The sequence below is a fragment of the Prionailurus viverrinus genome, chromosome E2, assembly GCF_022837055.1.
Source record: "Prionailurus viverrinus isolate Anna chromosome E2, UM_Priviv_1.0, whole genome shotgun sequence".
Lineage (NCBI taxonomy): Eukaryota > Metazoa > Chordata > Mammalia > Carnivora > Felidae > Prionailurus > Prionailurus viverrinus.
Window position 1 is genome coordinate 4,477,044 of NC_062575.1, and position 15,174 is coordinate 4,492,217.

The 15,174-nt window shown below is 49.4% G+C and overlaps 1 protein-coding gene across 6 annotated transcripts; it reads right to left on the reverse strand.

Moving 5' to 3' along the window:
* Window positions 1-478: 478 nt before the first annotated feature.
* On the reverse strand, window positions 479-14,666 carry ZNF331 (zinc finger protein 331). 6 transcript variants are annotated; one of them, XM_047835734.1, is made up of 7 exons: window positions 14,519-14,666; window positions 13,476-13,541; window positions 12,204-12,317; window positions 11,449-11,548; window positions 6,317-6,364; window positions 4,993-5,119; window positions 479-2,307 (listed from the first exon to the last, which is right to left on the reverse strand). In XM_047835734.1, exons 5-7 carry the CDS (start codon window positions 6,323-6,325, stop codon window positions 971-973), a joined length of 1,473 nt encoding a protein of 490 aa, XP_047691690.1. In that variant the 5' UTR covers window positions 6,326-6,364; window positions 11,449-11,548; window positions 12,204-12,317; window positions 13,476-13,541; window positions 14,519-14,666; the 3' UTR covers window positions 479-970. The 6 variants fall into 6 exon arrangements, with proteins under 6 accessions (XP_047691690.1, XP_047691689.1, XP_047691691.1 ...); XM_047835733.1 differs by having other exon boundaries at window positions 12,198-12,317; XM_047835735.1 differs by lacking the exon at window positions 12,204-12,317.
* Between the last annotated feature and the right edge of the window lie 508 nt (window positions 14,667-15,174).

Genomic DNA, 15,174 nt, shown 5'->3' on the forward strand with positions numbered 1-15,174 from the left:
TTCTAATGGTAGCTATTCTAGTGATCCGGTGAAATCACAGGTAGTGTTCTTATTTCTTTGGTGAGAAAAGACATCGAACCCGTTTCACTGGCTCACCGGCCATTTGATGATCTCTGTCAAGCGCTTATTTAAGTCTCCCTCCCCGCCTTTCCCACCAATTTGTTACTGACTTGGGGGATTTGGTTTTCTGTGTGAGTCCTTTACCAGGTGCATAGACAGGAAGTGCCTTCTTCCTGCTGTTTTTGCTGGCTTCATGGTTTCGCCTGACGAACAACTTTCAACAAGATCCAACGTGTAAACTTTTTATTTCACAGTGAGCATCTTTTGTGTACCAAGAAACGCTGTCCACCCCAAGGCCGTGGCAGTAATCTCTAGATTACTGTTATTTTCTTCTAGAAGTCTGAGTCTTTTCTAAACCCGCTGAACCCACAGGGAAGGGGGTCTTCCTGTAAGAATTCACTAAGAGCAACGCCCATGGTAATGATGGTAAGAACAACAACAGCTAATATTTATTGAGCTTATGTGATATTCCAGATACACTTTCAAAGAGTTTACAAGTACCAGACGCAGTCACCACAACAGCAGGGTTAGGTGTAATTATCCCCATTCCACACATAACGCACAGGGGGTACCAGGTCACTTCCCCAGTGAACCACAGGGAGTAAAGCGGTGGGATGGCGACAATAACGGGGAGGGAGTGTACCACGGTGGGAGGCTCTCCCGCATATGTTACATTGGCGGAGTTATTCCCCAGAACAAGTCTGAAATGAGACAGACGTCGAGTGGTACTAGGAGGCTTCTATCCACTCACTGCAGTAAAAAAAAAAAAAAAAAAAAGTCTACACAGGGTATACGGTGATCACTAAGAAAAAGTGATTTCTCCATTCTCCAAATCTGCCTCAAGCATGACTCCTCTGAGGTCCTGTGAGCAGAAGGGCGTCTGGTGAAGGCTTTCTCGTGTTAAATCGTATCACGGGTTTTCCTTGTGTTGTGGAAGGAAGGAGTGTGGGATGGAAGTTTCTGCATGTTCTTTGTGTTCAAGAGGTTTTCCAGCAGTGTGAATTCTCTCATGTTCTTGAAGATGGTTCACATGGTGACACCCCTTCCCACACTCCTTACCTTCAAAGGGCTTCTCACCCGTGTGAATCTTCTGATGCTGCGTAAGCTGATGGCCGTGACTGAAGGCCTTCCCGCACTCTTTACATTCGTAGGGCTTCTCCCCTGTGTGAATCCTCTCATGTTTCACAAGGCTCGACCCGTAGATGAAGGCCTTCCCGCACGCCCTACATTTGTAAGGCGTCTCGCCCGTGTGGATCCGCTCGTGCTGCGTGAGGTGGTAGCCGCAGTTAAAGGCCTTCCCACATTCTGTGCACTTGTAAGGCTTCTCGCCCGTGTGAATCCTCTCGTGCTTCACGAGGCTCGAGCCCCAGCGGAAGGCCTTCCCGCACTCCTTGCACTCGTGTGGTTTCTCTCCGGTGTGGATCTTCTGGTGCTGAGTGAGGTAGTTGACTCGCGTGAAGGCCTTGCCGCACTCCTGGCACTCGTAGGGCTTCTCGCCCGTGTGGATCCTCTTGTGCTGGACGAGGCTCGAGCCGCAGATGAAGGCCTTCCCACAGTCCTTGCACTCGTAGGGCTTCTCGCCACTGTGAATTCGCTTGTGCTGGATCAGTTTATACACACGGCTGAAGGTCTTCCCGCAGTCTTTGCACTCGTAGTCCTTCTCCCCCGTGTGAAACCTCTGATGCTGGGTGAGCTCGTCACCACGTCTAAAGGCCTTCCCGCAGTCCTTACACTCGTAGGGCTTCTCGCCCGTGTGGATCCTCTTATGAATGACCAGGCTCGAGCCCCAGCGGAAGGCCTTCCCGCAGTCCTTACATTCATAGGGTTTCTCCCCCGTGTGGATTTTCTGGTGTTGCGTGAGTTGATTGCCCCAACGAAAGGCCTTTTTGCATTCTTTACATTCGTAGGGTTTCTCCCCCGTGTGAATTTTCTGATGCTGAGTGAGCTGGTAGCCACGACTAAAGGCCTTCCCGCATTCCTTACATTCATAGGAATTCTCCCTAGCATGAGGTCTCTGGTGTGGTCTACCAGAGGTATTTTCTCTACAAGTGGGCGTTTTCTCATGGTTGGTTATCACTTGATTCAAACAGCCCTGCTGAGGGCCCTGTGATCTTTCAAACTCACCTTCACACATCCAGTTAAGGCCCAGGGATTTACTTTTTCCATTTGAGTTCCATCTGGATAAATTTATTTCGTAAATGCCCTTTTCTGTAGGTAAACTCTTGGTCCCATATGGCGACTCCAAATCTGGGGGAAAAAAAATAAACATATTTGTTTCCTTCTAAGGAGAATGAAAACACAAAACTAACCACAAACCAAAAACCTTGTCTAAGAGAAATAAAACTTCTCTAGGAGAACAAACATGAATCCCCTAAGGGCTCTTGTTAGAATATAGAGTCCACTCCTGGGACCATAATACTTAATGAGGAAACACTGGAGATGCACACATTCCTGCTAAAGTCAGACAAGGAAAAGGAACTGTCTGTTAGACGCCCCACTATTTCCTATGAGCTGACGCAATTAAGCAGAAAGAAATCGGAGGGGCAGATCTCAAAAATAAAGATGATAAAGAACAAATCTGCAGATAATGTAATGACATACCTGGAAAATGCAGGAAAATCAAATACACCACTAATGTAAAAAACAAGAATATACAGTTGGGTAGCTGGGTATAAAATATTCTGAAATTATGTAGTGTCAGTCATATAATGGAAAGTAGTTCTGGACATAAAGACCCAACATCGAAGGCAATAAAAGAGACAATGTGTAGGATTCACTGTAAGAAACCTGGTAAACGTGTATAAAGGAATGTTCAGGAGGATCTGACCATCCGTACGATGTTAACTCCAAGGGGCTGCAAAATCCTGAACATGTTCAACTTCCTGAGGTCACAACGATGCTACAAAGTGTTAAATGATCAACTGGGAGCATGCTAACAAGGCAGCCCTTTACTGTAGGAACTGGTAATTTTCTCTTTAAAGAACAATCTTTATCAGGTACAAATGGTGTCATTACATAACCAAGTAGTAGATGGAGCAGTTTCTCTTTAAAATAGTGCAGTGAACAAACAAAGTGGTGATAAAAGATCACCATTTTTTAAAATGTATTTTTTAAAGTTCATCTTGAGAGAGACAGAAAGCATGAGTGGGGGAGGGGCAGAGAGAGGAGAGAGAAGAGAGGAGAGGGAGAGGGGGAGAGGGAGAGGGGGAGAGGGGGAGAGAGAGAGAGAGAGAATCCCAAGCAGGCCCCTCACCACCAATGCAAAGCCTGACGTGGGGCTCGAACTCACGAACCGCGAGATCATGACCTGAGCCAAAACCAAGAGTCGGACGCTTAACCGACTGAGCCACGCAGGCGTCCCTAGAAGATCACCATTTTGAATCCCTCTGCAAAAGTGGGTCACCGAGTGTCAGTGACAGCTAAAGGCTCAAAAAGAGCCATAACCAGACAACGTCTTGTGATGTTAGAACATAACCACACCCGGGAAGAGGTCTTAGTGAAAATCAGACAAAAGGAAAAGGAGAAAAGCCCTCAAAGCTAGGAATCCAGCCAGCTTGCACGAACGACAAAGGGCATGGGATCACATTGTCTACGCCCCTGCTACTGGAGGCTGGTCCACAGACCAGCAGCATCCACGACGCGAGAAGTGGGGTGAAGTGGAGGAGAATGGGTAGAGGGGGATGGGGTGGAGATCAGGTTCCTGGTGGTGACTTCTTCCCTACAGGCCTTGGGCCTTTGCAGCGAGCTTCCCAAATGCCCAGGGGCACACCTGCTCGCTGCCTCGATGGCACGTCCCAGGCGGACCGGCTGTCACTGTCCTCTGCACGCATACCCCCCTCTCAACCCAGGCTCTCTCCCCTGCTCCCAAAAGCAGCAAGTCACATCTGGCTTAGAAATGAAAGGCCCTGCTTCCGAAAAAAGAAAGGCACGTGATGTGGGACTTAAGAAACAAATCATAAGCTCAAAAATGTTTTGATGGAGACTTCGCGAAATTTCTGACAAGCTGCAAGTCAAAGTGGTCAGACTTCAGAAAAGAGAAATGGTCAAAGAACAAACAGGCAGCCAGACAGGAAGATCTTATTTTAAACTCCCAGGGGCCTTACCCCTGGAGGCAAGTACAATGGGGGGGGGGGGGGGGTGACAGTGTGGACCCGGGCCACAACTCTAGGGTTCGATTCTTGCTTCTGCCTCCCTGTCTGACCTAGTCACCCTATGCCTAAGTATTCTCGCCTACAGATCAGATACGGCAATCGTGCCGACACCATAAGCTGGTGGGGACGAGATGAAGTCGTCCCGACACCATAAGCTGGTGGGGGCGAGATGAAGTGTTTGTACACACAGTGCTCACAACAACGCCGGGTACACAGTGGGCACAGTATCAGCCACTAACACTATGGCTATTGTTTTCCAACAGGAAAACAAGACATGTCCTGAAACGTTTACAGGACACGGTCATCCTATGTTTAACTCAGGATTCAGGAATGGTAACTTTCAGCCTCACTGCAGGTAACAACGTGCAGCAAATGGAAAGTGCTCACTTTGGTTTTACAGGAATGCTGTTCACTCGGTCTGCCTGTATGTCAGACGCAGACACAGACGCTAGTTTACCAGGAAGATGAAGTTGCTGTGCGGAGCGGTTTTCCCAGGAGGTGGGTCCCCAGAGTACCACAGTCCATCCACAGTGGTTTGGGCGGTAACACACTACCGTAATATGGAGATGGCTGTGAAATAAATATTCCAGAATCTAAATTCGCTTTGGTCACTAAGGACAGGATGTCCCAAAGGTGGGACGATCGCTGACAGAGCAGACGAGGGCGCATGATGCCCATTTTAGATGCGGCTGAGCTCAGGACACTCCTTGGGAAGGGGAAGAAGGAAGTCGGCTAGGTCCTTGGAAGGCAGTCCCGATGCTCCGGGGGGCAGGCGGCTCACCCAGGGACACCAGGTTGCTGTAGTTCTCCAGCATCACGTCCCAGTACAGGTCCCTCTGCGAGGAGTCCAGGCACGCCCACTCCTCCTGCGAGAAGTCGATGGCTACATCTGAGAACGTCACCAGACCCTGAGAACACAAACCCACACGTCCCTGATGAGATGAGGGAGCACAGGCTCAAGATGAAAGACAGGCCAGAAAGGGCTCTGTGCTGGGTCGGGCTGGACATGGACAGGACGCGGTGGGGGCTGTGACCGCAGCAGGGCCGGGTGGCTGAAGAGAAAACCCCACGGCCTGTGGGATGCCTCCTTACTCCAACCTGTCAATCCTGGGGCTCCTCCTGAGTGCCTGCCCCATAACACCTCAGCAACTGTGGATTCCTGGGGCACCCTTTCCATCCTCCAAGGGAAGGAAAATGCCTCGGGTTTTGTCTCCGAAATGTGAGCTCTTTTACCTTCGAAACTAGGGCTCATGTGTCGGAATGTTCTCAAGCCTCATGCTCATCATTTGCCAAGACTTTAAGCAGTCTTCCTACGTGATGAGCAGCATTTTCTTATTCCCTCGTGGGAACAGATTAAATTTACTACAGCTGTACACCTAGGTACAACCAGACATCCGGGGTTTTCCCCAATTCTGGGAGTAGATGATCATCCGGGACTTCTGTACTGGGTGACCTTCTTACCCGTCGCCACCCACCACCCCCGCCTTTTCCCCGTTCCTGACTTAGGATACTGGTGCAGAATCACGTGGATGGCAGTGTGGGTCTGGCAGGTCTCCTCGACAACACAATGCATCTCTTGGGTCCCCTGGTAACACCACGGCCCCTCAGGCCCTAAGCACAGCCCTATCCGACTCCAAAAGCCTCCTGGAGCTCGAGCTCTCACCGCACACTGACACTGACCAGACAACGTGAACGTTCCCTTTTCTCGGCCTGAAAAAAGACCAGTGGAGAACGGGGAGAATTTTAGTTTTTGCATGTGGTCACATGGGACCACCACCTCCAACTCCTCAAACCACAGACGTGGCCCAGGTATTTCTCTCAAGGGACTTTCCTCCTCCGCTGCTCCTCCGTTACTCCTGACAAAAACGTGAGCACACAGGAGACAGTGAAATCACTGGCTTGGGGGTGAAGTGAGCATTAGCCATGCGGGGGCACAGGGCTGTATGGCATTGTCGTTCACCAGAACAGAAGACCCGAGGTGGTGGTGGGGGGGGGGGGGGAATTACAGGGGCCTCAGTCGAGCAGGAGGCTTCAGGATAACTCATAAAAATATCCACAGGACCTAAACATCACATTTCAAGAAGGAGAGAGAAAAACATACTTACGTGGGCCATAGTTTTAGAATCAAGAACTGATCAGTCCTCTTGGGGTTTCTTTTACCAAAGACACAAAATCCAGAGAAGCCAGAGATATACGAGAAAAAAAGAGGCATTAAAACAAGTGCACCTTGGTCCCCAAATGCCGACATACAACCTTCCTGCTCCTCTTTGTTTCCAAGCCCCGCCCCCGCATTCCTCTCCCACAATATGCACGTATAAACATGACACGTCCGTCCGGAGAGGATACAGAGGAGTCTGCGCAAAAAGGGAAATCGCTCTCCCCGAAACCCCCGGAAACCCAGCTGCACACACACATTAGAGCGGCCGGTAGTTATGGTTTTGCCTTGAAGTCAGACCTACTCTCAGCTGTCATTTCTCAAGATAACTCTTTTACTTTTTAAATTCTTATTTTTTTTAAGTAATCTCTACCCACAGCGTGGGTATGAACTCAACGACCCCCAGATCAAGAGTCGCACGCTCCAATGACTGAGACAGCCAGGCGGCCCTCAACATCGTTTTTTCAACTGCAGCGCACGGACAGTGTTGTGTTAGTGTCAGGAATACGCAAGTCTGTATCTCACGCTGTGCACACAAGTGTAGCGGCCCTGTTAACACTCGTTACAATGCCGCTGTGTTCCCTATGCTGTCCCTCTCATCCCTGTGACTCTCTCCAGGGCTGGAGGCCTGTACCTCCCCCCCTCCCCTTCACCCATTCTGCCCCTCCCCCCTCCCCTCCCTTCCAGCAACCATGCTTGTTGGTGTTCTGCATTTATGGGTTTGTTTCTGTTTTAGTTTGTTCATTTGTTTTATTTAAATTCCACATATAAGTGAAATCATATGGTATTTATCTTTCTCTTACTTCACTTAATACTCTTTAGGTGCATCTATTTTGTTGCAAATGGCAAGCTCTCATTCTTCTTTGTCTTTTGCTCTCAACTTTTTTTTTTTTTTTTTTTAAACAGTGAGAGAGGACAAGAGCTGGGGAGGGGGGCAGAGTGAGAGAAAGTATCTTAAGCAAGCTCAATGCTCATCACAGAGCCCAACTCAGGGCTCGATCCCAAACCCTGGGATCATGACCTGAGTGAAATTAAGAGTCGGGTGCTCAACCTACTGAGCAACCCAGGTGCCCCTGCCCTCAACTTCCAAGAGGTGACCTACATCACACCTGATGAGAATGTCTTTGTTTTGGTGCCTCTGGTTATACCCAACTAGTCTTAGGGCAGGAACTGGCTACACAAGAAAGGCCAACCCAGGTGATTCGGGGTGGGTGCTTTGGGTCATGAGCTGATAATGAGATTAGCATGGAGACAATTAGTCAATCATGCCTGGATGATCAATCATTCAGTCAACCAACCAGGCCTGTGAAAACTCTGGGCGTTTGGCAATACTCTATGCATACTGTCCTACGTCCCTGTGACAGGGAATCCAGTCCTAACTCCATGGGGAGAGGACACTGGACACTGGAAGCTTGTTAATCTGCATCCTTCCCCTGTAATTAACTGTAACTATGAAAACAGTTCTCAGTGAATCCTAGGAATGCTTCTAGTCTTGATTTATTGAACCTGAAAGTCATTTCGGGAAAGTCCTGAACTTGGAGTTGGTGTCGGGGCTGAAGGTAACCCTGCGTGGATCCCGTGCCCTCGAATCTGTTCTGGCCTCTAGATGGGGTGAGGTTGGTCAAGACACGGCAGGTGGATACAGTGAAGGAAAGGCCACCACGTTCAGCACTGAGTCCAGAAGAGCTGACTGCATCGAGTACGATGTAAAAGAGTAAATGTCCATGAAATGCTAAGTTGGGAGAAATCCTTAAAAGACATGACTACTTCGGAGATACTGGCAGCAGAAAAATCAGTCTACCAAAACAGAATAATACAGTTGCAGTATTTTATATATGAACATATGTATGCGTATACAGATACACACAGACACAGAATAACCGTAACACATCAATAGAAACAGGAAACACAGAGAAACAGAAAGAAAAAGCCTGGAAAGTTATGCATCCCTTATGCAGAAAAGAGCTAACAGAGCAGGTTTGAAACTTCTTGGCCCTTGGCTGGACTTCCGGAGGGTCCCCGCCACTCCCTGACAAGGCGGCTCACTGCTCTTAAACTGTAGAAACCATGTGGTTTATACGGAACCCTTGCTTTCCTCTGGGGGTCTGCAATTCTGGGATGTACCAGGCAGACGGTGCCTCTGTTACTGGGCCCTGATGAGCTTTCCTGGTGGACACTTCACATGTGCTGCTGTCACTCAAGCTGGGGGATTAAGCATGTCCTGGGTCACTGCACTGGGAAGGCGCTCTTGGAAGTGTGTGCCTGGATTCCTCCCGACATTGTCCCATGTGCCTGTCCCTCGGCTGACTGTGCTGTGTGCCCGGTCACCGGATAAACCCTGGCCACGAGCAGGACTGCCTGTTGAATCATGTGAGTCCCCTCAGAACCACGGAACCTGCTGGTGGTCCTGGTGACCTGAACCCCGTCTGATCTTGATTTTCTCCTTCTTTTCTTAATGTTTGGTTATTTTTGAGAGAGACACAAGAGCGTGAGCAGGAGGGGCAGAGAGAGAGAGGGAGACACAGAATCCGAAGCAGGCTCCAGGCTCTGAGCTGTCAGCACAAAGCCCGATGCAGGGCTCAAACCCACAAACCGTGAGATTATGACCTGAGCTGAAGTCAGACACTTAACCAACTGAACCACCCAGGCACCCCATGATCTTGATTTTCTTAAGTACACCTCACTTGGTGTGTAACAGCAGGTGTTGGTTGGATGTATATACGTGTGTGCGTTTCTTTTAAGTTCATTAAATGGCAGACACCTGGGTGGCACAGTCGGTTAAGTGTCCAACTTCAGCTCAGGTTATGAACTTGTGCGGTTCATGGGTTCGAGCCCCACACTGGGCTCTGTATTGACAGCTCAGAGCCTGAAGCCTGCTTCAGATTCTGTGTCCCCCTCTCTCTCCTCCCCTCCCCTGCTCACACTCTCTCTCAAAAATAAACAAACTTTAAAAAATTTAAAAAAATTCATTAAATGGCCGTTGGACTCTCAAACAACAGAGAAACTTCTTTTTTAAAGTCTCCTTTTGACACGGTGGGAAAAAAAGCTCAGAATACATGATCTTTGCATTATTTTACGCATTGACTTTTGTTTCCTTTCACTTCCTAATACGTAAACCAGCTCTTTGGTGCATCCCCATGCCCACACATGTTGGGGCACCGACTAGAAACAGGACCAGAATTCCAAGGGGTGCTCTGCAGACACTGACAGCTGTCTTGCTGGAAGGCTGAACTGGACTTCTGAACTTGGCCTTCCAGCCATGGTGTCCTGTGCACAAATGCTAAACCACCTGACCCTGTCAGTCTTCACTTTGCATCAGACGTCATTACAGACGACTTTTAAGGTCTACAACTCGGGGAGCAAATTCCATTTTACTCCACACACAGCCCGTGCATTCAGTTAACTGGTCACGACCTGACAACCCTCAGAATGATTCTCTCCTTCCCAGCACCTTTCGGAGCACGTCACCTACGAGTCTCCACAGACCCTGACTGCAGGCTGCCCAGGGCTTCCATTCAGGGCCATTCACCTCCCTTTCAGGCCGGGTTATGGGCAATGTGCAGGTAATGATGTGCTCAGTCATCGCTCGTTCCCAGTGCTCACACCACAGGGTCAGGCCCCTTGTAGGCACTTAACAAAGATAGGAGTTTGATGCAAAATTCCTCTTTTGGGAACACTTATCCCCAGGAAACAGAAAGAGGTGTACAAATATGTGTACAAGAATGTTGAGGACTTTTTGAAAATGGGACGGCTTTAAAAATGTTGAGATAATTGTCGACTCACATGCAGTTGCAAGAAATAATACAGAGGGAACCCGTGTACCCTTTACCCAGCTGACCCCAATGGTAACACATCACAAAACTACAGGACAATGTAACAATCAGGACATTGATACGGATGTAATCCATCAATTTTATTCAGATTTTCCAGAGAATTGTTTTAAAAGATGGAAAAAAAAATAAAAGAAAGAAATAGAAATAGCTCATGGTAGAGGACAGATGAAATAAATTACGGTCTGTTATAATGGCATATAATACATTTACTAACAATGATATTGACTTATATTCCTTAAGAAAAAAATTTAAGGTAAGTTACTAAGTGAAGAAAACAGGTTTAATAAATATGTGTAATTTGGGAGAAGAGGTCTTGGTGACATTAAGAATAAGGCCCTGTGGTCTTTTAGGATGTGAATCTGAGCTCTGACAGTTGCTAACCTCCCACTGTCTGTTCCCCCATGGGTAAGACGGGGGTAAAAGCAGTATCGGGCAGGTAGGACTGCAGCAACTATTAAGATAATCTATATAAAACACAATAATATTAACAGTTACTTAATACCAGTTAGCAGTTATGATTGAAAATCAGTCACATCACACTGTTTTTATGAAAGAAACTCAAGCGTGCCTTTTCCTTTCTTCTAATGAAAGGTGCTTCTCAAACCTGTTTCTATATAATCCATGCTAACAATTTTCCGAGCCTCTTGGGAAATGAAATTCTTTTAAATCATCAGCAAAAAAACCTTCTGAGACACACAAGGAGAAAATGAGGGACAGACCGGAGTCTGCATGGAAAATCCAGCTCAGAATCTAACCTGAGAAGGTGTCAAACTGACAGCACGTGGCTGGACCTCGTACTCCATTGTCAGGGGAGATTTCTGTCACCTTACACCTTTCTCATGTATCTGCCCGTGCAAATGTTAGAGTACAGCTCATATCTGTAGTAAGTCAGTACTTATAGTCACGTTCTGTGAAAGGAAAATTCAAATCTTACAAAATCTAATTTTGAAAGCCTGTCTGTGTTGATAATTTGTTCATGGGATTAATTTTAAATGATGCCTTTCTAATCCTTGAAGGTGTAAATATGTGAGAGATTTTTTTCCTAAGCAAGATGAGGATCACTGGAACACTTCTCTCCACATGCACACAGGTACAATAGGACCCACGGCTGACTTGGACGCCTCTATAAACTAACATCTGGAGAGTCTATGGCTCACTTACGTTATCACTTAGCAGGATCCAGGACTCTGAGGACAAAAACCACACATGTATGCACAGACGGGGAGGGAAGGGCTGGGCACATACATACCAAAAAATCAACAGCAATTAGCTCTGGATGGTACAGTTATGGGTAATTTCGAGTTTCTTCTTTACGGGCTCCTTAGGGAACTGAAGCTTTTGCGGCAGGCCTGAATTAATCCCATGATAAGAAACATAAGAGTCCCAAATTAAAAAAAAAAATCAACAAAGAGAAAGACCAGAGTCATGGGGGAGTGGGTATATTGCAGTCATCAGGGGAACGCTGGGTGGACAGGCCTGTGACAGGCAGGAAAACGGTCTCCCCAAGATGTCCATCCACATCCTTGCCCTGGAGCCCGTGAATATGTTACATTACAGAGCAGAGGGGAGCTAGGGCCCAGGTGGACTTGGGAGTTGCTCCTCACCTGACCTCAACACAGGGAGGTACCCTGAATTTTGGCAGGTGGGCCCAACGTAATGCAAGGGTCCTTACAAGTAAGTGAGGGGGTGATAAGAGAGAAAGACCTGACCACTGAGGCAGGGTCAGAGTCACTGGGATCCAGTAACTGGGGTCCTGAAACACAAGGCTGTCACTTAGGGACACAAGGTCTTTGGAAACAAAGGAACAACTTCACAGTGGAGAGAACTGACAAACTACCTCAACCAGATGATCAAGTTCAAACTCAGCCATCCTAAATCGTGATGTATTCTTGCCATGACAAGATGAAAGCAGTGTGATCTTCCACCCCCAAAACCATACACCCAGTCCAATCATGAGAAAAGCATCAGGTTCCGAGAGAGGGGCACCCTACCAAGTACCTGTACCTCTCAAAACCGTCAAGGTCATCAGAAACAAGGGAAGTCTGAGAAACTGTCTCAGCCAAGAGGAGCTTAAGGGCACATGACAGTGAAATGTAATGGGATCTCCTGGATGGCATCCTGGAACAGATGGAGAACATTGCGTAAAAACTAAGGAAATCTGAAGAAAGCACAGATTTCAGTTAATGATAACGTATCAAACCTGGCTCATCAACTGTGAATTAATATCCCACCCTAACGTACGTTGTTAATGGTGGGGGAGACCTGAGCACTCTCATACTATCTTTGCAATTTTTCTGCAAATCTCAAACCATTTTAGAAATTAACATGGAGGGGCGCCTAGGTGGCGCAGTCGGTTAAGCGTCCGACTTCAGCCAGGTCACGATCTCGCGGTCCGGGAGTTCACAATCTCGCGAGATCTCGAGTGATCTCGCGTGAGTTCGAGCCCCCCGTCGGCTCTGGGCTGACGGCTCAGAGCCTGGAGCCTGTTTCCGATTCTGTGTCTCCCTCTCTCTCTGCCCCTCCCCCGTTCATGCTCTGTCTCTCTCTGTCCCAAAAATAAATAAACGTTGAAAAAAAAAAAAATTAAAAAAAAAAAATTAAAAAAAATAAAAATTAACATGGAGAATATGCAACCTGTAGCCCGCAAAACATGAACTACTTAATACGTGACCTTTCACGGAAAACGTGTGTGAAACCCTGCTCTAGACCCAGAACTCACACACAACGTCAAACTACGTTGCTTCTTACAGTTAAGACAGAGAGGCAAGTGAAACCCAGGAAAACAAACGGAGGCTGTCCAGACCCCCAAAAAGATGGGGAAAATACAACAAATCTCTACTTACTGCTTCCTGGAAAAAAAGTCCCTGCCTTTGATGAAAAGACCTTTGTTCAAGCCCCACTTTTAAGAGCATCACAAAGCTGGTAACTTTGTCATTCGCTGGCCCAAACCCTCAAAACTTCTCTGTTCTTATTTTGCTCTGGAAGTCAGGCCTGTGGTTAAAGACCAACGAAGTCTAGTGCTTGATTCCACCTTACAAGTCAGATCGTCCTGACCAAAGCACCCTCTAAAATAAAGCACCACAGGGAACCTCTCCACTGCAGTCCTCTGTTCTGTGTTGTGTGCATACACCTGCCTGACCCCATCACACCTCTTGGGCAAGAATGACTGAGGTTAAGTCCCTATCAGGGAGAACATTTCAGGCCAAGGAAAGCAGATATTCTGAAGTCCTAGAAGCACAAGTCATTAACAGAATAAAAAGGGTAACTCATCTGAACCTTGACTTTAAGGTGTGTAACAAGCCGTCTTCCTCCTCAGGATGCTTTTTCTGGACGACCGCTGGCCTGGGGGAAAGAGAAGGAAACACTAGGGCCTTTCTGGAGCACAAACTTATCAGGAAACACCCTCCAAGCCCACACAGCCTATCTAAAACCAGTCAGGAATGAGAGGGAACTGGGATCTGAGTATTTCGGAGATTCCCGGGGACCAGGCTGGAGTAACTGGGGTTCTGACATATGAAGCAGCCCCATCCCCCAAGTCAGGGACCTCTCCCCTCCAAAGAAGGAATCTCATTCCCGAGGCCCTTCGGTCCTGTTACTCTGGTAGCCCGTAAAGTCAATACTTCGTTCTAAAACAGTCATCTCATGCTACGTCTGCGCCCTTCCTGTCGGTCACTTTCGCGGCAGGGTTCGGGCTCTCATCTCCCTCCGTGAACACTGCCCTTCCTCCCCCCTCCACCCCGGGTTGGAACGTGCTCCGGTTGGAGCAGCGACAGCAAAGCTACAGGTTGCCCTGTCCCCTACTAATCCCAGCCTCGCCACCGCATATGCCGTCACGACACGCAGCTTGGCCCCGCCACCCCCGCGGCTGCGCGAAGGCACCGTAACACTCCAGACCCGCCCCTCCGCCTCCCTGCTACCCGCCGCACGAAGGCACCCGTGACAGGCACGGTGGCCCATCCGACCCCCTGCCGCCCCCGCCGTGGCGCGAAAGCACCCGTGACAGGCACGCAGCTCCAGCCGGGCCCCTCCACCCCTGCGGAGCCCAGTCGCGCAATCGCGGTCCCGCCGCCGCCCCCCCCCCCCCAATCCCGCGAAGTGCGTCACAGCCTCCGAGCTGGGGCCTGCCCCCCCGCGCGCACCGCGGCCCCGGGGACCCGGCCCCTGGCAACCCCCCCCCCCCCGACGCTCCCGCACTTCTCCCCGCAGCAGCTCCCGCAGGCCCAGGCTCCGCGTCGGGCCTCCGCGCCCGGGATGCCTTCCCCACCGCCCTCCCACGCCGTCCCCCGCGCCGCTCCTCTCCGGGGAGGCCACCCACTCACCGCTCGGGGCCCCACGACCCACTGGAAGTCGGGAGGGGGCGGGAGGGGGCGCAAGGCGCGAGGTTAACTCCGAACCGCGTCCGCGGGATGCGAAGCAGAGGCGATGCTAGACCTAGCGAGCCTCTCCCAGCAGGCACGTCGCCGCGTTCCGACTTCAGAGAGGGGGCGGTGCGCCGGGCCTCTGGGAAATGTAGTCCAGCAGCCCGGGAATACGCGGAGCTTGAGGCGCGGCGGCCCCCTTCCCCGGCATGCAACTCTGCGCGGCCCGAAGCGCTGTGCCTCACAGACTTCTGGGAAATGTCGTTCAGGGGAAGGACTCGCGGAAGGATGGGGGGGGGGGGGGGTGTGCGGCGGGGCTCCCAGCATGCATTTCGGCCTCCTGCGTAAGGATGGCTCGTCGTCTGTGTGATGTCGCTCGTTGCCAAGGGGTTGATTTTAAGAGTAATTGAGACTTTTCCCTCAGACCATTATTTGACTTATGAAAAACAAAAAGCCCAAAGCAACGTTTTTCCCCCCCTCATGCTGACGTTCCTTATACAGCCGTTAACTGGGACATTTCTTTCCTTATGCAGTGGGACTATGTGGTTCCACTCTAGTATTGGTCCCATCGTAAAAGCACGTTTGCCTCTTTAATCACCACTCTGTAACCGAATCAG

Coding starts and splice junctions, on each gene's coding strand:
- ZNF331 (XM_047835737.1), bottom strand. Junction 2,308..4,992: donor CAGCAACCTGGTGTCCCTGG/GTGAGCCGCCTG, acceptor TTTTTCCCCCAG/ATTTGGAGTCGCCATATGGG.